Source organism: Colius striatus, chromosome 3, assembly GCF_028858725.1.
Source record: "Colius striatus isolate bColStr4 chromosome 3, bColStr4.1.hap1, whole genome shotgun sequence".
Lineage (NCBI taxonomy): Eukaryota > Metazoa > Chordata > Aves > Coliiformes > Coliidae > Colius > Colius striatus.
In genome coordinates this window covers 56,449,454-56,476,171 of record NC_084761.1, presented here as the reverse complement: position 1 = coordinate 56,476,171, position 26,718 = coordinate 56,449,454, and the positions used below count along the sequence as shown (strand labels likewise).

The 26,718-nt window shown below is 37.0% G+C and overlaps 1 protein-coding gene across 1 annotated transcript; it reads left to right on the top strand.

The window, feature by feature from the left end:
* The first annotated feature begins 145 nt into the window (after positions 1-145).
* On the top strand, positions 146-22,660 carry NAF1 (nuclear assembly factor 1 ribonucleoprotein). The gene is made up of 8 exons (XM_061993373.1): positions 146-457; positions 2,698-2,836; positions 6,410-6,503; positions 10,069-10,151; positions 11,153-11,313; positions 14,495-14,546; positions 19,087-19,192; positions 21,779-22,660. Exons 1-8 carry the CDS (start codon positions 171-173, stop codon positions 22,204-22,206), a joined length of 1,350 nt encoding a protein of 449 aa, XP_061849357.1. The 5' UTR covers positions 146-170; the 3' UTR covers positions 22,207-22,660.
* The last annotated feature ends 4,058 nt before the right edge of the window (positions 22,661-26,718 follow it).

The following is a 26,718-nucleotide window of genomic DNA, read 5'->3' as shown; positions in this document are numbered from 1 at the left end:
GGGCCCGCCTCCCCCGGAGCGCACGCCGCAGCCCACGCATGCGCGCTGCCCTTCACCGCCCCCGACCAACCCGCGCCGGCGGGTGCTCAGGACAGCCGGAAGTGGCGAGAGGCTGGGGGCGGGGTGGCGTGCCGCGTGGGGCAGCTGGGCCGCGTGCCGCGAGGGGCGAGATGGAGGAACAGGTGGCGGTGGTGGCGCAGCTGGAGAGCCTGGCCTTTGAGCCCGCCACGCAGGGGGCTCCTGCCCCGCAAGGGCCGCCGGGCGAGGAGCGGCCGGCAGCGGCGGACGGGCCGGCAGCGGCGGAGGGGTCGACGAGCCCTCCGAGCCCCTGGGAAGGAGGAAGGCCAGGGGAAGACCATGCCTCGCCGTCCCTAGCCGAGGGAGTGTGCAGCCTCCCGCTGCCGGCGGAGCGTCCCAGCGCACCTCCCGCCGCCGTCCCCTCGTCGGATTCGGACAGGTGGGTTTAGCTTCCGCGAGGGAGGCGCGTCGGTCTCTGGGGGCCTCTGTGTCCCCTCGGAGGCGTCGCAGGCGTCGGCGGCTGTGGGCCCACTACGCGGGCCGCCGGTCCGGCGGCTTAGAGCTCTTCGAGAGATACGGCCGAGCCTACCCTCTCCCCGCCACAGACTTTCAATTTCCGTGGCTTTCTCTTTCCCGCTAAAGATGACATTTTCAGTTATATTTCAATATTGGTCAGTATTACAGTATTAGGCTGTAAAGGTATAAGATTTAATGAAAGTGTGAGTTTGGTGGTGGTGGTGATCTGTAGAGTGACGTGATTGATTTGGGACACCATGACCTTTCGAGTAACTTGTTTGACATGGGCCTCACAGAGAGCTCCTACATCAGTTGTGTCAACTGTGATGTTACTGCTGAAAAAACTCGAATGTAGAATTTAAAGTAAAGGCTACAGATCTTACAGATGTTGGCATCTTGGTGGAAAAGTTCATTCTTAACCTGTTTTTTTTTATAAAGTGTTAGATCTTTCTATGAACATCAGTGCTTCGGTGTTCATTATATAGCTGGTGAAAAGTAACATGGGTTAGCTGTGAGCTCAGTTCCAGTCTTAGAATCCTGCACACTTTATCAGAGGTTAAAGCTTGAATTTAGAAATGCTTTGTTTGCTTGGTTCAGAGTTTTTCTAGACCATAATGAAGTGATGGAGAGCAAAATTCCTGACCTATCTCAGACACTTCAGCTGTGGTCTTTTTTTGCTTCCGGAATATCTTCCACTGATGTTCAGATGAGTATTAAAGATGAAATTTTGATGACTGTAATGTAATTAGCTGTCTACATATATCTCAGAGTTTTTTTTATTTTTTATTTTTCCTTTTTCTACTGATTGGTCTCTGCTAGTCTGACTGATCTTTATGATATGCTGATTTTGTTGTAATGTCTGTATTAGCTTTTTCAGAAGGTTTATTTGGAGAGATGCTCTGGAATCTTTCCTGTCAGCGTGTTGTAAAAAAAAAAATGCGGAAGCAGATGGTGGAAAGCCATGCAGTTGCTTCTGAAGGAGACAGTGTAAGACCAAAGAATTAAAAGGGAGCAGATTTTTTGTATTTTATTTATTGCTTTGTTTCTAAATGCTGCTGTTTTAATGACTGGATCAGGTAGATAAGGATAGGTGCTATTTTAAAAAAGTTTTTTTGGCTCAGTGTATTTTTGTGTAAAGTTTGGAATCTATGTTTTCAGTCATTAGGATCAACTACACGTTTTATTCCTCCACCAATTCTTGAAGAACTTAAAATATAAAAGCAATAGGTTGACGTCAATATGGGCTGGTTTCTTACTGTGCTCTTTACTTGAGATATTAAGAGTCTAAGAAAGTAAACATAAATAAATATATATGCCAGCTAAAAATATAAAATTACTAGTCTATGTGAATATATACTAGGGGAATCTAGACAGGCCATAAATTATGACAACTATAGACAGACTAAACTATAGACAAGCCATGAAAACTGTACCCTTTTTTCTCTGCAAAAATTAGGGTTTTTTTAACCCTCATAGTGCAAGATGCGTTGCTTGGACTAAGTATTTTCTTGACTTTCACTTAGCTTTAAGATAATGTTGGGATTGTACAAAAAGATGAACTGTGAGCTATGCAAGGTAGTTTAATGTATTATCTTTTAAGGGTTTTTTTTGTACTCAATTACATCAAGTGGTGTTTAATATTGAGAATTTAGGTGGCACATGAAATGGAAATACGCTGATAGTATCTAGTCACCACAGTCCTGATTTGACTGTATTTAGCTAGGCACTGTACTAAAGTAATCGCTCAGTAACTCTAATGTCTCATTTCATTTGCAAACCAATGGAGCATAGGTGCCAAACTGTGACTATCACATACAGCTGACAGAGGGAGTTTTGCATGGGATGAAAAGTAGGACAGACTGGACTAGGTGAACTTAAGGAGGCAATTGCTGTCATACTGCATTCAGCAACAAAACAGTGAGAACCCAAATGAGCCATTGTAATTGTTAGCGTTTTCTCTGAACTGCTGAAGCTACCTACTACTCTTCTGAGATTTTTTTTATTAATATTATTTTCTTGTGCAGTGGCTTGTAGGTTCATGAAAGGCTGCTGCTCCTCTGTATACAAATGTAGACTTTTAATACCAAAGGTATTGATGTGTAAACTAGCCACTATCTGTGATGTAGAAGTCTGTATTCTAACTCCAGTGTTTGTTTGATACAGCGATACAGATTCAGACAGTTCGTCAACTACATCCTCTTCTTCATGTTCTTCTTCAATACTGTCTGATGAAGACGATCATCCAAATGAGAAGGGTAACAGATCTTACTGTGTTAAAACGAAAGATGAGTTGACTATTAATGTAAGTACAAGGTGTTATCTTGTAAACAGTTTACTAGTAACCCAGCTTAAAATATCTCAATATATTTTTAAGACATTGAATACATAATGATCAAATATATGATTTTACACTAGTTTGGGTATAGCACAGTTAATACACTGAAAAACAAGACATTTTAAGTTAAGACAGCCACTCTGAAATAACATTCACGTCTCATTTTAAGTTCATATTTGTATCAAATCACAGTTGGAACTAATAAAATGAAATACATTTCTGGACAAAATTCTGGATATTTTAGTACATTTTTTGTTATCTGTTTATTGCAGGCCTTTGTCCTCTTTTCTCTATGAGAGATGCTTGAAGGTCTGATACATCTTGCAGACATATTTCAGATATGTATAGCCTTGAGGTAGAAATTTCAAATCTTGTATTAATCCTCACAGAATTTTTTTTTTAGAGCATTGTTTTAGGTGTTGTAGATCAGAATGTTAATATGCATCAAGACAATGTCTTTTTTTTGTTCTCGTTGAGTATTGCTGACATTACTTCTCATCTCAAAATTAGGAGATTTTAAAGGAATCAGTTTTAATAATAATCTACCAACAGATATTAGCTATGCATCATTTGTAATGGATTACAAATAAAAGGGTAATGTAACACTGCAGTGTATGTAGCATACAGCATATGTATATCTGCTCTTCTGTAGATCTGTCTCTTTCATTAAAAAATGCTTTCTGGAATGAGAAGTCTAGTGAAAGGTACAATAAATTATTAGAAAGGTAGAGAGGAAAAAAAATACCTGAAGAGTGGATATATTAGTATATGTTTACTTTTGCTTCAGTGCCCTGTAAGAGTTGATAACAAAGTTCCTTATAACGGTCTGGAAAGGCTGAGACATTGACATCAGTAGTAGCAACAACAGGAGGTGAAAATATACTAACTCAAACTGTTGCTTTAAAGACACTTAGTAAAGTATAGTTCTTGGGATATTCTTTTATCAGTGAAATTAATCAAGGACTGAGAAATACACATTATGTTGTTTTCTGAAGGAGTATGAACCTTTTTTTGAAGTGCCTTTATGACAGCGTTTTTTATAGCACTGGACTTTGGAACAAAAATATTACTTAAATATGTTGACTTATTAGGTTGTATTTACCTTCTATCACATTTATTTATTTAAACGAAATTCATGCTAGTCTAAAAATGCTTTGTTGATTTGCTCTTTTGTCTCATTAGCTTACTAGCTTTAAGTCCACGTGTTTACAAAACATTACCTTCCTTTTAAATAATGGCCTGATTAATTTAATTGGTTCAGCAAAGCTTTTTGCCAGTGATAGCTGACAAGAACTGAAGTTCCAGCAACTGCGCTATTTACTGTCTTGTACCAAGGCATTCTACAGTAATGGAATCGGTCTATGTAAAAATGTTGACTATTGTTTTATCTCAGTTGGAGGGAATACAATTTGAAAATGAAAATGTGTCTGTTAGACTAATCATTATGTTTCATTTTTTCACCAAAAAGTCTTGCTAAAGCATGGGTCAAAGAAAAAATGAAAGGTTAAAGAAAATATTTAACTTTATTCAGGAATGTTTGTGAAACTATTTAGAAACTTCCTACTCTGATTGGCGGATACTGTAGATGGTATGACAGATGGTACAGTTAACCAGTTTAAGATTTATTATAAAAGATTTGCCTTTCTTCCTTCTTGTCTTTGGCTTTTGACTTGCTCTGTCATCTATGACTTGGTTAAATCTTAGCAGTGAATTTGACTTGATCTTGGAAAACTTACTGTCCTGTAGAAGGATGTGGTGTTTCTGTATGAATTCACATCTTGACTATGCTCTACTATATGATCTGGGGAAGTCTTGCCCTCTGTCTGGTACTTGAGTTGCTCTAGAAGCCTCTGACAAGCACTTCTGGAAAGAGAAAAGATTATCAGGTGAAGTTTTGATAAGGTAGTATGAGATTATTCGATTAAGAGGGATTTGATTTCTGGTAATGGCCTTTGAAAGGCCAGTCCTAAGAGGATTCAGTGCCAAGATTTGGACTCTACCTCCAGATTCAGAAGATGTTGAATTTGAGGATAATTCTTAACTCTAGTTGCCTTTACCTTGTATTCCATACTGAATTAGAATCATAGAATGGCAAGGGTTGGAAGGGACCTTTAAAGATCATCTAGTCCAACCCCCCTGCAGAAGCAGGTCCACCTAGATAAGGTTGCACAGGAACGTGTCCAGGTGGGTTTGATAACCTCCAAGGAAGGAGACTCCACAACCTCCCTGGGCAGCCTGTGCCAGGGCTCCCTCACCCTCACAGTGAAATAGTTTTTTTCTGATGTTTCAATGGAACTTTTTGTGTTCCAGGTTCATCCCATTACTCCTTGTCCTGTTGCTAGATACCATAGAAAAAAGGCATGTCCCAACCTCGTGACACCCACCATTTAGATATCTGTAAATGTTAATAAGATCTCCCCTCAGTCTTCTCTAAACTAAACAGCCCCAGTTCCCACAGCCTTTCCTCATAAGGAAGATGCTCCAGTCCCCTGATCATGTTGGTGGCCCTGTACTGGACTCTCTCCAGAAGTTCTCTGTCCCTCTTGAGCTGTGGAGCCCAGAACTGGACATGGGACTCCAGATGAGGCCCCACCAGGGCAGAGTAGAGGGGGAGGAGAACCTCCCTTGACCTGCTGGCCACAGTCTTCTTGATACATCCCAGGATGCCATTGGCCTTCTTGGCCACGAGGGCACATTGCTGGCTCATGTTTATCTTATTATCAACCAGGACTCCCACGTGTCTCTCTGCAGAGCTGCTCTATAGCAGGTCAATCCCCAGCCTGTACTGGTGCATAGGGTTGTTCCTTCCCAGTTGCAGGACTCTGCACTTGTCCTTGTTGAACCTCACAAGGTTCCTTTTTGCCCAACGCTCAAGGCAGTTGAGATCCCGCTGAATGATAGCACAGCCTTCTGGGGAATCAGCCAGTCCTCCTAATTTAGTGTTGTCAGTGAGCTTGCTGAGGGTACGCTCTGTCCTGTCATCCAGGTCATTGATGAAGATGTTGAATTCACAGCAAAATAATATATACATAGAAATCTTAGTTTATAATAGGATTTAGTTGAAGAGTTTAATGTTAATCAGGCTTGATAACAGATTTTGATGCTTTCATACTGTTTTGTGCCCTGCTGTGTACATTTTTTCTTGTCATGTATTAAATGTCTTTACAAGTTGTGTGAATTTTTGATTACCAACTAACTAATTATCATGTTGTACATTGAACTTAATTTATCTAACTTGAGAGTTTAAAAACGTTAACGAAATGTCTATCTGCTTTTGGTTTTCTCCAACTGAAGAAAACTGGCTTCTATTTTAGTTGCAATGGAAATAGGTACAGTAGCATCTCATTTTTTTAATGACATTCCCACAAGGTGAGTTTGTTTAGAATTTTTCTCAAAGAGACAAATCAAACTAGATTTATTTTCTTACATCTTCAAAATGCTTAGAGTTTTTTCTGATTGTCAAATTTATGCAGCAACAAAGTGATGAATGTCTTAATGTGATGAGATTTACATTCCGAGCATTGACTTGGTATTTTTCAGAAACTACCTCCTGTTGAAGACTTAACAATAGTTCTTCCTGATGATATTGAACTGAAGCTCTTTGGGACAGTTTCCAGCATCATTGAGCAGCTAGGTGAGCAACATATGTTTGTGTTGCTTTTAATTAAAATATTTTCTGTGTATTTCTGTATTAATTGTGTACTTAACTCTTCCTTCAAAGTGTAAGTACTGCAGCATTCTGTTTCAGGGAGTAGCAGGTTGCTAAATGAGAACCTGGACTACGAAATGACATTTGTGTTGAGTTCCCTTTTAGTTGTCTTAAACCTTCTAAAGGGTAAGATACTGTGACTATTATGTGTGTGTTTATGTGAGTTTCATGTTCTGATTTTTAATAGAAAAGTCTCTTTTTCATTGTGTATTATGAACTTTATATTAATTCTGACAACAGTAAGATTGAATGTTTGCATATTTTTAAGAAAGTCTTCCAGTATACTTATTAATTATCTCTGAGGATATAGGAAGTGTAGAACTGAAAGCACAGACACAGTACAATACTGTCTAAAGCACTTGCCTGTTGATATATGAGGACAGGAAAAATACTTGTTTCTTTAGCAGTGCAGGTTCTTTTTTTATTCATCTATCTTCTGGCACCTTGACCAACTGCAAACTGACAGTGTCAGCAGTGATAAGACAGCATGACTAACATCATTTCTAGGTGCTTGAGGGTGAGCTTAATGGGATTTAAACATACAATGGATGTAAGCTTAACTGCAGGCGATAAGCGTTTAGGGGACTTTTCATATCTAACTGGGACCTCAGTTTTTGATGCATGAAATCAAAGTTTTGCTGAAGCTGATATTAATAAAACATCCATAGTATATTTGTATATAAGTTTATTTCAAGTGTTCCGTTGTGCTTGAACTGCTTTCAAAGCAATCTGCCTATGAAAATTAGAAATTAAGTTTGATTTTTAAGTATTTATGTTGAGAGGAGTACAAAAGAATTAAAGCAAATAACCTTGGCTATTAGGTTTTCTTTTATTGTAAAAGACTCCAGGTAATACAGGCAATTCCTTGACAATATTGTTGATGTTGGTGTGGAGTTAGATTTAATTTCATGTATGTGTAGGAAGCTAGCTTGAGAGTGTGGAAAGTAGTAATCTGGTCATCCTTTTGTTCTACTTTGCCCTTTCTTGATTATAGATACTAATGGGAACTTCAAGAAGGTTATTTTCAGCTAAAATGATATTTGAAAATAAGTATCAAGAAACAATTTAATTGTAGCATGCTATTATTCTTTTTTTATCTAATGTGTGAAAATTTAAACAAAGCTGTTTCTAAAGACTTCAGTTTTGAAAACTGCCCTTAATTTCTAATCTTCCTTGTTGCATATAACCTTTTCAAGTCTTGTGAGTTTACTGTTGAACGAATTCTTCAATCTGCATCATATTTTAATGTAACTGAAATATGTGAAATGTTTAGTTTAGACTGCTAAAAGTTAGAAAGCAGACTAATAATCATACATGAAATAAAATCATAAGAATTGAATAAACTCCCAAGATAACTGTGTTGTTTTTCTGCTTTTACTACCTTGCTTTATGACTTTCTCTTTCTATGTGTTTTTTGCTCTTTTTATTTCTTCTGGAAGCAGATACCTGAGTAGCCAAAATTTCAATTGATTTGTGGCTGTATTAGGGACTTTGCCAGCTAATTGTGGGTTGACTTCTAATTTTTTAATTGATACCTGTGTATACCAGGTTTGTATCTAGTATGAGAGTAGTTGAGGTCTCATTAGGAAACCACAGATATTATTTCTGCACAACAATCAGTATTCTGAACATTTTCTGTCCCTTTGATATATTGGAAATCTCTGTTGTTTTCTGTGGCAAGCTTCCAGGTTCGTCGGTCTGCAGTGTGTGCTATCTATTAAGTTAGCTATTTCATACTGTGAGGTGAACTTAAGGCTAGAACAGTGCTTAGTGTTTTAAGCTACAGTGTTGTTTCACAGTAGCTTAGAACAAGGTGACAGTATGTTCTGTGAAGTTCTGGTTAGTGTATCAGAATTTAACAGAGTTTCGCTATGTTTTGCTTCAAGGTACTTGAGGAGAAGAGAAAAATTAATTGTGGGGGTTGAAGCCTGGAAAGTAAACAGTTTTGATGTATATAAGAAGCCTGCCCTGGACGGCACTTTATGCCCTTGGGTGGGTTGGAGTAAGGGAAGCTGTAAGTCAAATAGGCTGTAGGTGATAATGTTTCTCCTGGGTTTCATGAGACTGACATGACTTATGTTTTCAGAATATTTTCCTTAGCCTACTGAAAGACTGGGGGCTATGTGTGATCAATCAAGTTGAGAGCTTTCTCTGAGAGTTTTTAGGATGCGGGTTTTTTGTTTCATTTTACATTTTCTGTTGGTTGGCTTTTGTGTTTTTTGGTAAAGTGTTTTTCTGATGAGAGTTAAGCAACACATTAGGGTTCTTTCAGTGGTGTATTTTGTCTTACAGGTAGACACAAAATAAATTGATTTATCTAATTCTCTTGAAATTCAGTGAACTGTTAAGCCTGTAGCATTGTCACAGCATTGTTTGATGTGTCAATTTTTTTTAAGTCCTGTTACATAAGTTTAGCAGTGATAATCTTGTTTGTTATTGTTGGAGTCTGAGTGACACTAAGTGCTTGAATGGCTTTATTTGCTGATGGAGAGATGTTGAGAATGCTTAATTGAGCATTCTGATGTTTCAGAGATAGAAGAGATTTCTTTCATAGTTAGAATTTTGAAGCGTAATGCTGCTAGGCCTCTGTATTGACAGCTTTAAGCATAATTCCTTCTGAATGTAAAGGAAGACCCAGTATTTTTGTAAAGTGACAAATGTGCACCATTACCAAAGAAGAAAGTGCAGTACTTGAAAGATTTTGGTAAAGAATAAGCTGTTTATATCTCTGAAAATTAAATAGCTTGTATATCATAATTATCTATTTAATGGAGGTAGAACATGCTTCTGTGTCCATTTGTAACTATTCAAGTCTAGGAAGTGTTAGGATTTAATGTTTTGAGATACTAGAATGATGTATTCACTCTGACCACTCATACCGTTGTTAATCGTGGGTTAGGCCCAAATGTAGTATGATACTTGAAACACATTTCTGCAATTTAATATTTTAAATTGTGTATCTGGATACTTAATGACTGTGACTGGACTACCAGGCATATTTTGTGCTCTGGTGTCTTTCTTATGACTTGTTAGGGGGAACTATAATTAATAGCCATCTTCATTGTTTTTCTGAGGGCAGTTTCACTTGGAGTACTAAGAAAGCAGAATATACATGTACATCTGTGCTTGAAAGAACATGTTAGTGCTGCTATAGACTTTAAGTGCACATGCACTTCTTAATCAAGAAATGTCCCAGGTAAATACAAGAAGTGTCTCTCATACATATGAGACTTCTCTGTCTATCATCTGGTCTTCTTTCTTTCTTCACCCTGGAGAACAGTAATTATGTAAACAAATGTAAGCTTTACCACTTGTATATCATTGGAGAAGGGATGTATGGTTCTAAATAGTTTTGTGTGTGTGCAAGAACTTTAGAGTAAAGCTCTATTAACTTAATAGCCAAATAATGGCATGGTTTAAGTTTCTCTAAAAGTTAACTGCGTGTTACTGTTGAAACAAAGCTCTAACTGTTCAGTTTTTTCCATTTTAGTAATAATTGAATCACTGAGAGGCCTACCTCCTGTAAATGAAGACAGCATAATTTTTAAAGAAGATCGGCAAGCAGCAGGAAAGGTGTGTGTAACGCATTAAAAGATGGTATTCTAATATAAAATTCAAAGTATTTATGTTCTAGTAAGTAGTGATTAAGTTGAGTAAATGAAAGATAATTTTTTTGATAAGTAGTTTTTCTTTGTGCTTTTTCTATAGTCATCCATTTTTATTTTTTCTTTTTCATCTCAAGGGTTCCTAAGTTGGAATTCATTGCATCCTTACAGAATTACAATGTGTTTGCAACAGAGTTCCTGGTGAAAAGAGGATGTTGCTTTCAGATGTGTGATGTCTAGAATAACAGGCTGTGCTCTCTTATTGCCAGGAGTTTGGGGCAAAAATTGGAAAAATGAGGAATGTTTACATATCTATGATCTGCTGTTCCAGTTTAAGGCCAGTGGGTGCTTTATGCAAGTATAATGAAGAATGTGTGCTCAGAGGGATGTTGCGTTGAATTTTGTGTATTTTCTGAGGAAGGAACGCCATCACCTAGAATGGTTACTAGTATGATATCTTTGAGTGCAATCTCAGTGTGAAATTGCAGATGTTCTGTACAGTTCAGAATCCTCAGCTCTACACGTAATTGAGGAACAGATTGGGGGAATGATGTAAAGACATCTTCTTGTAACGATGAATTTTAAGGAATAAATGATCAGGAGGTTGTTCCAGATGTGAGAGATTTGAAAGCATAACAGAGAGAGAACAATATAGATTTGACAAAAGGTAAAAATACTGAAGTAGAGAAAGCAGACAGTGAAAGCCATGCAGGTGGGTCGGTGAAGGCAACATCAACATGTGAGAGCTTTTCCACATTATAACTTAAGAGTAACTGGGGAAATACACTGTCAAACAAAATGGGATAATAAAACTGAATAATGAAAGTAACTTTATTTAATGCTACATTTTGAAAATCTAGCAAACTTCTTAAATACAAAGCACCTTAAAGCTTCATGGTTGTCCACAGCAATATTAGCTGTCTACTCCTGGTGATTTATTTAAATTTTTAAATTTTGTTTCTCTTTCAGATATTTGAGATATTTGGTCCTGTTTTACATCCCTTTTATGTGTTAAGATTTAACAACTCTGAGCATATCAAAGCAAAACGTATTAATGTGCAAGATAGCATGTATTTTGCTCCGTCAGTGGAGGACTTCACCCAGTATATATTTGCAGAGAAACTGAAACAGTGAGTCTGATTTCTTTCCTGTTCGGGTTGTAATTTAATTTTTAATAGAGCTAAGAGTACTGGAATAAAGTTGAGACTTGAGTGCTTGACATTTAAACTTTTTTTTAGATATTCTCAATTATGTTGTAATAACAAGGTTGTACTGTTTTGCTGTTCAGAGCAGTACAGAGTAGCTATAAAGTACAAATTTCTGAAGCATTACAGTTAATAAAATACTTTATTTAGTAACTTCTTATATATTAAGCTTTCTTTCTTTTCATGTTGCTGTGTTACTTAAAATAACATAACCAGAAAAAAAAATTATTGATACTTCCCTCTCCCACTCCCTCTCACACAAATAAATATACATGGAATGGTTTTGCCAGCTGAACCTTATAGAGTTTGTTGTTCTTCAGATTCTTGTTTCATTTTAATACTTATAACAAACTTGTCTGAATTCTGTGGAAGCAGCAGCATATTTTTTTCTTTTCAGGAAAGACCAAAATAGATCACTTTCTCACTGCTGCTTGTTTGGTTTTTCTGCAGCATTTTGATGCCAGCTGGTCTTTGATTTCTGCCATCAACTTTGTTGCTTAGCACAGTAACTACACAGACTTTAATCATCTGCTTGCTACATCAATAACTGTGCTGTACTCAGCATCTGAGATGCAAGACTCATGTTCTAGTTAGATACATGCTTTGCAAGTAGTTTTGAGAACTGTTTGTCTTTTGATGGTATTTGACTATCATGTATGGTGTAAAATGGAGCACTAATATTTCACACTTTTGTGACATATCAATGCAACACTGTTTCTTGTCCTGCATTAAAATGAGCAGTGTGAACACCTGTGTAATCCACTGTAAACCGTAATTACTGAATTAAGCTATGTTTCCCTGGAACAAGTTTTTATTTCTGAGTTTTATCAGTAAAATTTCCTAGCTTTTGTGAGGAAATTAGTACTATTTGTTGAAGCTGCCTTTTCACAAAGGAGGTGACATTGAACAAAGATAAAAACCTTTGACCTCTGATTTTTTATTTATATGAATAAACCAAGATGGCACTGATATTAGAAAAGGCAAGCTTCGATCGGTGCTTCACAAGAAGGCTTTTTGGACCTTAGAAGACTGCAGATTTGATGAGCAATGATTTTTATTTTCTACTTTTTGTTAATTTGATTGTGATGTATTAAAGGCTAAAGTTTTAGAACTGCTACTCAAAACTGTGATGTCACTTTGAAAAGGAGAGTAGTCAGGATTAAGATCTGAAAGAAACCTGAAGTTTGAAGATTTTTCTGAAATCTGCAATGCAATCTGCATGCATTGTGCAAAGTTGCAGTGCTATGAATAAGCCTTACACTTAATAACGAAATAAATGAAAGTGTAGTGTAAAACTTCTTGAATGCGAAATAAATTGTTGCTAAAAATAGATTTGTGTTGCATTGCCTGAAAGACAAAGTAGTTCTAAAGAAGCTCATGTATTTTCATGATTCCTCTGAGTCACCTTTTCTTAGGCTTCGAGATCTTAAGAGTATCTGAGTTCAGAAATCAAAGAATTGCTATCTTGTTCTTTGAAGAAAATTGTTAAGTATCTCAGAACAGGAAAAATGTTTTGGATTTTGATGAAATGGGAAAGGCTGCCTTGGGTGAGTGAGATAAGCTGCCTGAAGAGCTTAAAAGGTTTAAAATTTTCAGTCAGTAGTACTACATATTGTCTAAAGAACACAGGTCTTGCAGTTTCTTGCATGCTCTGGTATTTCTGGCAGGTGTATATTGCTCTAAAATAACAAGGTGAGAGAGAGAACCAAAGAAATTAGTTTGTGATAACTAAAAAAAAAAAAAAAAGTTACTTTTCATCTTTTCATAGACAGAGAGTTTTCTGCAGCTGAGAAATTACTCATGTAGAGCCCTTAATTTCCTTTACTCCCGGTAATGTTTTGTTCTAATTGAACATCAAAATGTCTTGCTTGCTAATATGGTTTTCTCGTAATCACAAATCTGCTGCATCTTCGTGGTTTTCTAGTGATATGTTCAATTTTATGGTTAAGGATTGAGGCACAAAGTACCTCCAGATGAGTTTCCTGTGTTCTCATGGGCAGCCTTTGAATAATGATGTCTTCAATCCAGAGCTGATGGTTATATACTTTGTAGGTATTGCAGACTGATTTTTTGCTGACTTGAGTACATTAAAACCCCTATGGTTATTAGAGCACTGATGGAAGACATTTCACACTGAACACATTGATGTTTTGAACTATGTGGTTCCATTTAACAAGTAAGAATTTTGAGTATTGCATTATTTTGTATAGTTTGCATAGATAAGGACTGTTGTCTTAACATTTCAGACCAAAATATATTACACTTGTGAGCAGTGTGGAAAAACACAGACTTTTGACAGCATAATTTAAATTTGTTCCACAAATTTGTTGCTAATCAAAGAAATTACTTGATTTTTTTTTTGTGAAGTTTTTAGTGATAGATGAAATAAATAATACCACTTCAATGTTATTGCTTGTTGGGCAAGACAGTTGAGATTTTGCTTCCTTAAATGTCTTTTATCTTATTATTTAAATTTATATTTACAACAAACTAGAAGATGAAACCTAATTATCTAGCTAACACTGTCTTACTAGAATTGTAAGTCAAGCTGAGAGTTTTTTCTGTCACAAATGCACTTTGCTGTAGTTATACTTAAAACCTGTGTCCTTCTATATGAGTTCATTGTCCTTTGTAACTTGAAATATGTATTCTGAAGAAGAAAAAGAAAGTTTGGGACTGTAGACAGCAGTTAGCCTAAGAGTGGTGCAGTGAACTACCTCAACGGAGGTTCAAAGCAATTCAGGTTCAAAAGAATGTGTTGAGAGAGTATTGATCCAAGCTTAGTATTAACTGCATGAAATTTTTGGTCTTCAATGAAAGTAGGAAGATTTTAAGTGGCATGTAGGGAATTCCTAAGTTGATACATAAATTACTGTTCACTTAGAAACAACATTTAAAAAAAATGCTTCTTTTAAAACTGTTGACTTGTAGGAGGTCTGATACCTTGTAGAAAGTGTTAACCATTTGTTGCAGTTCAGTTCTTGCAGTTTCTGAACTGGAATATGTTGCTACTGTGTGACTTAAATGAGATGTTTTACAGTTTCCTTACATCATATTCCTTTATCTTGGTTGTATAATTTGTTGTGTGTTTGTTTTTTTCTTTTAGGGAGAAAGGTTCAGATGCATCTTGGAAGAATGACCAAGAACCACCACCTGAGGTAACTATAATTTGTTTGTTTGTTGGTTTTGATTATATAAGATAAATGTAGAAGAGTTTCCATGCAGAGTAGCTCATTAGAACTCAGATGGTTTCTTGGAGATGTATCATAGTTACTGTACTAGCTCTCTTTTTCTTCTTGCTTTCTGCAATTAGGAAATTCTTTTGGTTCCTCTAGTCCTTCAACAACATGTTTGTCAACCTGAAAGTTCAACTTTCAGTTGCAGTTCTTTTACTTTGCCTAATAGCTTTGCTTCTGATAGGGATTTTTTTTGTCCTTGCTGTTCTTCCACTGTGGTCTTTTACCTCACCACAAGCAATTGCTTTTAAAGGCCTGGTAGTACTTGTCAAACTGTACTACTTGTCTTTTTAAGATGTCTGCTCTCTTAGATTAACTGGACATCTCCTCTGTTGCTTTCTTTGAATGACTGCTTAGTAAGGTTTCCCTGCTGTTTCCTATTACAAAATACTAGTTCGATGAGAGGAGGTGAGCTTCTTCTATTCAAAGGCAGTTATATAGGATAATGTAGAAATGGGAGCTTCTCATGACCATTGACATAATTTACTGTATGAACAATTTCTTCAATGACATCCAAGTTTCCTGTTCACTGCTCCTAATTATACTTGTTGTAACTCTTCTCTTGAACAAGAATGGAAAGACTGGTAGTTTTATTGGAGTATTTTCATGAGATATGTTTTCTAGCACAACACGAGTCACATTTCCTTGCAACTTCTGCTTTAAGCAGATTTTATCCAAAATGGCTGAAATTCCCAGAAGCCTTGTGTCTACCATAGTATTCTGAAGATATCTCTGTCTGCTTGTTCTGAATCTTCTGAAAGCTTGCATGGTTAGTATAGTTCAATGCTATGTAGTATGTGCTGCTTACTTGATAATTAAGTAGTAAAAGTATATTTTGTGGGTTGCTTTCTCTAGTGTTCTAACCAATTTTTAGAACAGACTAGACCATTTCAGTTGGAAGAGACCTACAGTGGTCCAACAGTCTGATCAGTACAAGGCTGACATAAAGAATGTCAAAGCATGTTGTTCAGAGCCTTATCCAAATCTCTCAAACACTGACAGGCTTGAGGCAGTGACCACATGTCTAGGAATCCCATTCCAATGTGTGATCACACTTAGTAACTCAGTAAGGAAATGCTTCCTGATGTCCAGTCTAAACCTTCCATGTCACAGATTTGAACCATTCCCACATGTCCTATCACTGATCTCAGGGAGAAAAGCTCAGGACCTCTCTCTCCACATCCCTCTTCAGGAAGCTGTGGAGAGCAATGAGGGCACCCTTCAGCCTCCTTCACTCCAAGCTAGACAAGCCCAGAGTCCTCATCTTCTCCCCATAGGACTTTAAGCCTTTTCACCAGCTTTGTTGTCCTCATCTGGACACATCCGAAGACCTTCACATCCTTCTTAAACTGTTGGGCCCAGAACTGCAAACACTGCTCAAGGTGAGGCCACACCAGTGCTGAGTACAGCGGGATGGTCACCTCCCTTTACTCTCTGATTCTGCTGTGTGTGATGCACCCCAGGATACAGTTTGCCCTCTTGTCAGGGCACGCTGCTGACTGACCTTGAGCCTCCTGGCGACCAGCACCTCCACATCTCTTTCTGCAGGGCTGCTCTCCAACCACTCCTCTCATAATCCGTACTTGTGCCTGACATTGCTTCATCCCAGGTGCAGAATCCAATATTTAGGCTTGTTAAATTTCATCCTATTTGTCACTTTTCAGTACTCCAATCTGTCTAGATACTTCTGCAAGTCCTCTTCGCCTTCAGGAGAGTCAACAGTACTCCGTTTGGTTTTGTCAGCAAACTTGCTAACAATACATTCAACTCCTGCAGCCAGATTGTTTTTGTTCATAAATATATAGAATGACACTGGCCTTAGCATTGAGCCCTGGGGAACACCACTGGTGGCTGATTACCAACCAGATATAGTCCCATTCACTACAACCCTTCAAATTCTGTCCTTCAACCAGTTCTTCACCCAGGGCACTATGAACGCACGCATCCCACAGTTGGACAGCTTGTCCAGAAGGATGCTGTAAGGAACAGCATCATTCTGTGAGCAACAATATCAATTTTTACATTCACAGTTCCTCATCCCAATCCAGTGTTCTAGCATGAACTAGAGATGTTGTGACACAGGCTTCTCTATGCTTGAAGATAGATCTTGTAATGATGTATTGCTTTATCAGAATGTTGTGTTTTCCACTGTGGTGAAGATTATGCATTTCAAAATACCTTTTTTTTTTTTTGTCTTCCCACAAATGGAACTGACCTGAGCAGTGTTAACTTCCCTCAAAGAATATTTACCTGTCAGTTTGGACTGTAAATTGACTTTCTTTCTTAGGAAGAGTCGTCATCTCACAGGGAGTCATCATTTGAGAACTAGAAATGTTGCATAGAATTGCACTGTATGTATAGGATCAGTAAAGCTTTGAAAAACTGTTTACTTAAAAAGTTTTCTAGTCTTAGCTTTCTTTCATCAAACAATTTTCTGTGATGATGATACAAAATGTGCTTATTGGCTAATGGTGAGACCTTTTTTATTTGTTTTGGTCATATTTTTGAAACTGTTTGGGAGATGAATTTGTAAATGTGTAATTTGAATTTGTAGACACCTAAGTAACTTTAAAATTTGACTAAATACAATCAGTCAAGTCTGCAGGTATAGATTTACTACTTTTTCAAAAGTTGATTGTTTTTAATGATTCTTCTTAATTTTAATTATGATGCTATTACCTTTGGGTTAGAGTTGGAAAGTACAGGGGGAACTTCAGGTTTACTGTACTTCACTACAGGAAGGAAGGAAGCCTGAACGAGATCAGTGATGGCAAGAATGGGCAAAACTGATCACTTGATTCCTTTTTAGGACACCTGTTTCTTTGGGTGTTTCGATTTGATGTGTCTGTGTGCTCCGTTTTGGAGAAAACATGACATCTAACATCTTTTAATCCTTAAGTAGAATAATCTTTGGATAGTTTTAGCAGTTAGATATCAAATCTGTGACAACTGATAGAACGTAGCTTTTACTGCAATGGTAATAGCTGTTGACAAAGGTGCAGATTAAATTTTATGCCAGTGATGCTTGAAATTGTCTCTTAGAGCCAGACTCTTAGAACTCTCAGCTGGCAACTGATCCTATAACTTTTCTGGCCAGCTACCACAGAAAACTGTGCAATTGCAGGAGTCAGTTCTTGTTGTGATACTGTGGAGCTTAATTTTTCTATCGATGTTTAATTAATCCATTTTATGCATGCTACTTTAAGGTATGTGGTACATGTTCCTTTTCTGACAGACCAGGATTGTAATTAGCCCAGCTTAACTGCAGACTCAATATTACAGTCTCTCGTGGCCTTGTCAGTATGCTGCAAGGCTAGCAGGAGCAGACAACTGTTGATTTTGTGAGGGAGCTTTTTTGGAACGCTACCTGGAAATTAGCTATCAATAGAAGGTACCTATTATTTATTTCCACTCTACTGAAGGCTGGTGTATTGAAGTCCTTGGAAAAAGCAGGAGGTAGTGAAGGACTTGACTTCACAATATGTATCATCTTGTTGTATTCCCTGTGGCTTTTTATTTAAGAAAGAATGTAATCTAGTTATGTCAAAGAGAAAATAATTGTATTCCAAACTAACTTATGTGTGACTTTTTTACAACTGTTTTAGTGCAGTGGTTTTGATATCCATGCTCTGTATATAATGCAGAGATATATCAGTACAAAGCAAAACTCTTCCTTTCAGAATTGGGAAGGGGAAGGTGTGAACAAACCTTACTCCTTTAGTGATACGAGTGAACTGTTTTTCAGGGAACTGATTATAGTTACAGACTTCTTTCCGGTTCTTCATTCTAAATGTAAACCATGATTCAAAAGGTAGCAAAACCTTGTGTAACAGGAGCAGTGACATTGAAATTATTGTAAATTACAGCATTCTCCAAAGCTGAAAATTGCTTTGGAGTAACTACTACTGCAGGTTTAGCAGTAACAGTGTTCTTAAATGTAATGTGGAAATTTCTGATTTAGTGACAGTTTTAGAGATTTGGTTTTTAATGTAGTATGTGCTGAGCTAAGTATTGATTGCCAAATTAATTTTAACTTGTTTTAAAAATCTGTATTTTAATTCACCTGGTCTGCAGCCCTTGGAATGCTTTTTCATGGCAATAACCAGACAGCTCTCACAAACAAACATATTTTTTTTTTCTTACAAACATGTAGGCCATGAAAAATATGTGTTCAGTACTTAAATGTTGCTGTCTTTTTTTAAATTGGAAGGAATAACTGTGTATTGTATAATTGTTTTATGAGAAGTTTGTGTTTGGAGTGTTAAGTTTTTATTGTTTTGAGAAACCAGCTTAACACACAATGGCTCTTTTGAATGCAAACCAGGAAAGTGCATCTTTCTTTTTCTTCTAAACTGACTACAAGATGGATTGTTTTCTAAATAAAGTTGTGTTGCTAGAACTGAAGTTCTCTGCAATCTTTATGTAACTTTGTTCTCTTATTTAATTTTTCTTTTTAAACCAGGCCTTAGATTTCAGTGATGATGAAAAAGAAAGAGAAGCAAAACAGAAGAAGAAGAAGTCTCAAAGTCAAGGAAAGAAAACATTCACATCAGAAATAAATGCATCAAGTAAGTGAATGCTATGGGAGAATGCTTTTGTCTGTTACACTTGAGTTTGAAACACACAGTGAAATCTGTTTAAACAACTGAGCTTTCAAGCAATTGATTTGTGAATTTGTGGCTACATTCCTTATTTTTTAAGAAAAAGAAAATGAAACATTTTTCCATTGAACTCTGGAAGGGAATTAGTATAGGAGTGTTACAGTTGTCAGGGAAGATTCAAAGGCTCTTGTAACAGTGTCAGCTGACACACAGTGAAGATCCAGAGCAGATGCCACCTTTTGCAGTTTAGAGCTTGTTCATTGCAGGGTTTATTGAAGCCCAAGTTCAGCTTAAGCCTTTGAGTGCAGGGAGAAGATAGAGGAAAGCCACATGCAACTTTGGAAAGCCATTTTTTTCACAATCGGGATGAAAGTTTTAGATCAGGAATTTATTCCTTTATTTGAAAAGCAAGCTCTTCCTCACCTCTGGTATATAAATACTCTTTTAAAGTAACTGTTACATGTGTACCTTATGGACAACCTCTGTTTACTTGGCCATTAGAAAAATCTATAGTACTTTAGTAAACTACTGTATAGTTTTTCATAACATACATAGCTTGCTTCACCTTCCTTTCTCTTGCTGTCAACATATCAGTTTTAGGTATAGCTTGCAGCTGTGCTCTGTTTGCAGTAACCAGACTTTCCTATCTATCTTCTCTCATGCCTCACTACTGACCAAGTATCTTGCTTTATGGTTGCCAGTTTGGTTGACTAACTTAAATTACATCCCTCCTTTGTTCTTACTGCTCTACCTCTGTTGCATGCTTCTTGTGACACTCCCTTTAAATACTGCTGACTGTCGTTATTTCTTCTCGTCCTCTTGTGCTTTCATACTACTTTGGTAGCACAATGCTTCCACTGACTTTTCATGGCCTGACTCCTTTTGTTAGCTTGCTGCTCTTCCTTTGTAAAGCTGCTAGACATTGTGTCCCACTGAACCCCTTTTTGCTAATCTGGGAAGTCAATGACTGTCCGGTTAATCCTTTTATTCTGTGCACAGTGCATACCTCCCTTGTACTCTTTAAATACAGCTGTGATCTTTCTTGTACTGGCTCTTGCCCTGTGGTTTTGAGAGTTTCCCTTAAGAAGGATCTGAATTGTGCCATACTTTCCATTCATTGATGATGTTTTCATTCTGTCATAGTTTCTGCTTATCTAGCTTGCAGAATGTTTTCCACCATATTCTTACTCTGCCAGCTTTAATGAAGACCTGCCTTTGCAAAGGGCTTACTGAGGCTGTTGCTGAACTATGTTCTGTAACCAAGAATGCAGTGGGACAAACTGTCTCAATCTGTCAAGGACGTATTTGTTAGGATTTGCTGTGTTTTCGTGTAAATAATATGATGGAAATTGACATTGTGTGCAATTTAGTTTGACTATGGAATTCAGCAACAAGGATATCTGTCAAACTGAGACATAAACTCAAGTCTCAGGTGGAATTTAGCTTGGTTGCATCTTCATGTTAAAATTGTTTAATTGTTACAGTCTTTCATAGAAGAAAAAAGAACAAAAATGCGCACTTAAGTACTTTCAATTTGGTGATTCTGAGAGACCTGCATGCAGCAAAAGAGTTTTAAGTCCTAATCCCCTGTGAAAATTAGTAAGAATTTTATTATCCCACAACCTTTCCAGACTTAGCTTTTCAAAGCTGAAATATATCTATGTAGGTGAAGTATTTCAAACATTTCTATGTAGTACCAAGGATTAAATCCCCATAGGTTCTTAAAAATTCTATGATTTTATGCAGTTATGTCCCTAAATATCTTTTTGCTTCTAGCCCTAAAATCCTTTAGAGATCGTATTTCAATTTAAATTCTACAGCCTTTTTAATATCTTAACAGCTCTGTGGAAAATTTTTAATATTCTTATGGTCTTAATTTTATAGCACTTATGCCATGACTATTGCTAGGGTAGATATATATAAAGTGACATGACATTTGATATGAACCTTAAATATATGGTTGCAGTGACCTATACAGGGAAAAATTCATCATTGAAAGATACTGAAAGTTAATTGAATTAAGGTAAATGCTGCCTTATTTCTGATTAATTGGAAGAATCACAACAAATAAACCTGTAATGCAAACTCAGATCTGAAAGCTGTATACCTGTATGCCACTTTAGTGTAATGCCGTGGTGATTTATTTTTAGTTGTTAAAATGTGTTAATTTAAATCTTATTTTAAAACAACAAAGCTTCCAAAATGCTCGTGGTTTGAGTGTTCCTGTGGTTCATTAATACAAATGAAAAATACCTGGAGGGAAGGAAAGTGAAATTTCTTTTTTAGTGACTCATCCTTTCTTTATTAATGTGATAAATCAAGATGAGTTACTAAACAGTAGACTTGCCACTATTACTTTCTTGTTTATGTATTATTTGCCAATATTATTTTGGTGTTTGTAGTATTTGCCAGGATTATTTGTTGATAAGATTACTTTGAAAATTTCCTTGACTTAAGCTTGAAAGATTTGTGAGGACTAAACTTAGTCCTTTCAAAATAATCATAAAGCTCTATATGTGTGTGTGTGTGTGTGTGTTTTGTTTTTGTTTGAAGATTGTTTTAAAGGACGTCGTTGGCCAATGCAACAGCCTTCTTCAAGTTATTCAAGGGGATACCGTGGCAGAGGATTCTACAGGGATTCCTTTCCTCCTCCATCAGGACCTCCGGGTTTTTGGACACCAGAAGCAAGACCGCCACAGCTGTACTCTTCAGACAACAGAATGCATCAGGAATACCCAGTGTTTCCACAACCTCATAGAGAAGAAGATCCAATGATGCAGCAGTATCCCTTTCCTCCTCCGGGTTTTGGTTCTGTTAATGATGTGCCTCTATTACACCTTCCACCTTCAAATCCGAATATGATCTGGACAGACCCAAACACGTACAACTCATCATACCCATTTTTACAGCTGCCACCTCCTCCACCGCCGCCTCCTCCCCCTCCCCCAGATAGCCATCCGTCTCAGTTCAGGCCTTACTAAGTTTCCATAAATGTGCATGCAGAGCACTGCAGTTTAAAGGGAGGACGAACAGGCTGCCAAGACTGTGTTCCTTTATTTTGGAGGTGCTTCATTTTTCTGCAACAGTGCAAGAGAGTTTGATGCTCTGTGGGACATTCATAGAAAACTGTTTTTTTTCTATATATGTTTCCTCTTTCAAAAAAGAAAACTATATTATAAAAATAACTGAATATTAAATAATGGTTTATTTTTATAATATCTGCTAGTTTGGAAATAAAATCATTTTGGATACTGGTATGTGGTCATGGAAATCTATTTTGTAATAAATGTAAGAGTTTATAGAAATACTGTCTAACAGTGATGACATATCTCATACTAGGTATTTCAGTACTTTTAAAGTGGCTGTATATTGCTATGCTAACTATTTTTCTCAATTTCTGCAAGTCTTGAAATCTACTTACATGGAATCTAAGAATCTGACATTAAATTTTAACATAGGTTTCCTGCTATGTATATAAACTCTTGTTACTCAAATTTTAATATTTCAGTAATTTAATTAACCAAAAGACTGGAGCTGAATGGTCTTTAACTGGAGTAGGTAGCTAGATCAGAATTTGGGCTAGCAACTGAATTATTCTGTCACATTTAGTGTCCTGCAGTACCTATAGAAGATAACCTATTCATTAGATGTTGTGCAATTAATTTAGGATGTAAAACTATGGTATGGGGAAATTAAAAGTCAGCAGAACTTTTCTAGCTTGTCTGGGCTCCTAATGCAGAAATGCTCATAGATAAATATGGAACCTAGTCAGCCCTTCTAGGAGGAAGTTATCAGACCTGTGGAAGTGTGCTGTTTCAGAACTCCTACGTTTAAATTTGTCTCCAAACTGCAGATAGTACTAGATTGGTGTTTGATTGTCTTGACGGTCAGAACTGTCTCTCACAAAAACTATGAGTTAAACAGCTGTCTCAGTTTGTTTCTAGGAAAAGAACAGAATTGTCAACCAAAAGTGGTCTGGAACAACCTCTACCTGTCCAAAGAGTCAACCCTATGATTGCACTTGATCTAAGTCTCCGTGACAGTGTCTCTAAGTAGAATGGAAACTGTTAAAATTGCGTGAACATTTTAAAAAGAGGAAAACAAATTAATGTGGGACAAACATCTTGAAGATAATTTGAATCATTGAACAGAACTGATAGCAGTGTGTGGGATGTATTTCTAGTCTCAACCTCATATTGTCCTCATTACTTTGATATGTGTTTAAAGGCTAATTAAGCTCTGCAGGTGTTGCTTAAACTTTAATTTCAAGTAACTTAAAAATGAAGCAAAAATTTAAAGCACAGAGGGAGGGACTGTCTTGTAAAGATGCTGCTACTGTGAACTAGAATTGAATTTCAGACTTCTAAAGTTTCCTGTGAGTAAAACTTTTATTCTCTTATATCTGAAAGTACTATGTCTTAGGTGTGCAACTGAGAAGGTTATTTGGATCTCAATTTGAATGTCAAACAAGTACTATACAGTGGCAACAAACTGTTTCAGAACAATAGTGTTCCAGACATTAGTGTTAAACTCCATTCTTGCAGATTTTTTTATAGTAAAAGAAAATTAGTTCTGTTTCAAATGCTTATGTTTTACAGGAAAGAAGGGGGAGAATTTCTGGCTGGCTAAGCTGTAGTCCAGCTGTTACTGTGCTCGTGATATGTTACAGGTGTGAGTAAACTTGCTGCAGCTTCATGTCTGCAGCTTAGCATGTTTGCTTTGAGCTTAACAGCAGTTAATTAATAACCAGGTGGGTATGATTAATTTGTTTTACATGTAGTTTTTTCTATGCTATACATGTATGTGTTTACATAGATGGTAATGGTGAGTAGTTAGTCTGTGTAGAATGGAGTATTTATGGACTTAATGAAATAAGATAGTGTAGAAGAATACGGACTTGACATGATAACAGAAGCCTTGAGTGGCTGCACAGGATACAGTGTAGAGGAGTTCATGCAAGACTGGTACTGGAAATGTGATCAGTGGTCAACTGAAGGAATGCAGTCCTGGCCTAGACAAATGCCATTTTGACTATAATAAGAGAAAAAATACAGAACACATGTAAAATGCAACATAAACAGTAAAATTGGATGTGATTGTGAATGTGTGGAGAGATAATGAAAGAACAAGATGTTACAAGTGTGTTATCAAATATAAAAGTTATCTCAGGTTGATTACAGATTTAGGAGAAAGAAATCACCATATTCAGGCTTGGGATGCTGATGACTTGCTGCATGTTCCTGGCACAAAGGAACACTCACCGTTGAAATACAGAAAAGCAGCTGAAGAAGAGTAAGCACCAGGGCAAGGATTGAGGTGATAGGAAGTGTATGTACAACAATTTTAACTATTATCACCATTGAGACCCTTTTTTAATCTGGACTTTTTCCTATAGTAATTGGATGTGTACTAATGATAATTATTCAGTTAGGCTCTTAAGATTTCCCTTAGACTAAGGTGTATCCTCTTCTCATAACATTTTGTGTGTAACAAAACCTGATAAGAAAATGTAACAGCATGTAGGTTGACAGAAATATATCGTGGTCTAAGCTGTTTTATTAATACTTGATATGCAGTACTGGTTTTGTGTGTGCTTGCCTGTTGAAAAAATATCTTCGGATGTTTCAACATTCACTAAGTACAGGTCACACTCTTGCAGAACTTTGCTGGGAATCTACTTCAGTCTTCATAATAAAATTATTTGATAACTAGGTATGATTACTGAGTTTGAAATATTAGGAGAATTGGCTTCCTTGCCTCAAAATACCATGTTACACAACATTGCTTTACACTTGAGAATAAGCATTGCAATAGATTGCTAGAAGCACCATCTTAATTTGAAAATAAAGTTAATGTAGCTCCCTCAAAAAGTTCTTAACTGTAGTATTTGATTATTATTTCCTCCTACAGTTCTCTGTAGTCAACACTGTTGCACAGATACGGTCAGACTTCGATTGGGTGTGTTGGATACTTGCAGTACAAACTTGAAGTAATTTGGAGAGGTTAGAACCTTAGGTGGTTGAAAGTTAGTTGTTTGGGGAAGGAAAACTCTGTACACTTTACAGAAATATAAATTGTGGAAACGCTCCTTTTGTGTCTTTAACTCGGAAAAATGTCCCTCTTTTTGTCCACAGGGCTTTAAACCCTTAAGCTTGGGAAAAGTGGCCTGACAGTTTTAGCAGCAAGAATAGCTAGTTTTGTTTGGTCTCAGCTGTTTTCATGTCAAGCTGGTTTATACTGTGTTACATCGAATACATTGCTATGTTAAAGTGTTAGAGCAGTAGGCTGTACTGACATTACAATAACTCATCTGTTGAACTACACTCTCTCCTCAGGAGCACCAGTTTGGTCCTAGACTTGACAAAAGAGATAGATCCTTAGCAAAGAAAGCACTTGAGACATCTTCATTTTTCTCTGCTACTGGAAATTGAACAAGACAGACACCAGCTCAGTTCTTGACCAGTGCTACTCTTAGATGCAGAATGAGCTTTTTAATCTGGAATAACTTGGTATATAATGCACCTTCTCTAGAGATACTCCAAATTTAAAAAGCCAGCCAGCTAGAAAAGAGAAGCCAGGAAATGTGCAGACATCAGATCCTCATCACCAACACTCTACAGATAATTTCTAGCTGGTCTACACTTCTTGCTAACGTAGGTCTAATTTAATGCTCAATGTGTACCACAAGAAATCTTCTTTCTCATCTATCCTATGTAGATGTTACTGTAGTTAGTGTTTCTAATGTTGGCACACAAACACAAAAGGACTTAAAAATCTCTGTTCTTTCAGTCTATCAATAACATTTGATCTTTATGCCAGTTAAAAATATTTCTCAGAAATATTTTGTTATTTCCCAGAAATTTCACTATGACCTATATCTCAGCAGTGTCATATTCCACTGATATCAGAAAAGATGTTGAGTGAAATAATTTGAATATATCTATTTAAAAACAAAGCGATCTAACCCTCACCACTTTTGCCCTCTCCAAAAAAAACCGCGAGAAAACCCCCCCACTACCAAAATGCTAAATCTGTGAAGCAGATTTGTGCAATGAAATATTCAGCTGTGAGGGAAGATGAGCTTCTACAACCCTTACTGAATACATATTACTATTTTACTTTCATTACATAAGATATAGTTGAGAAGCCTGTTAAAGGCAGCCCAGGAGAACTACGCTACACTACTGTGGTGAGGTCATGTAGTGAGACAATTAGAAGGGCTGAGTCTCAACTAGAAGTTAAAGTTGGCCACTACTGTAAAAGACAATAAGAAAAGTTGATACAAATACATTAGCAACAAAAGGAGGCCTAAGAGGAATCTTCTTCCTTTAATGGATGAAGAGGGAAACGTAGTGAGTAAGGATGAGGAAAAAGTGGAGGTATTTAATGCCTTCTTTGCCTCAGTCTCTTAATACTAAAATCAGCTGTTGTCTGGGCACTTGTCCACCAGAGCCAGAAGACAGGGGCAGGGGACAGACTGAAGCCCCCTTATA

Excerpts from the sequence above, each read along its gene's own strand:
- NAF1 (XM_061993373.1), top strand. The coding sequence starts at position 171 with ATGGAGGAACAGGTGGCGGTGGTGGCGCAGCTGGAGAGCCTGGCCTTT. Across the intron at positions 458-2,697 it reads CCCTCGTCGGATTCGGACAG|CGATACAGATTCAGACAGTT; the intron begins GTGGGTTTAGCT and ends TGTTTGATACAG. Across the intron at positions 6,504-10,068 it reads CAGCATCATTGAGCAGCTAG|TAATAATTGAATCACTGAGA; the intron begins GTGAGCAACATA and ends TTTCCATTTTAG.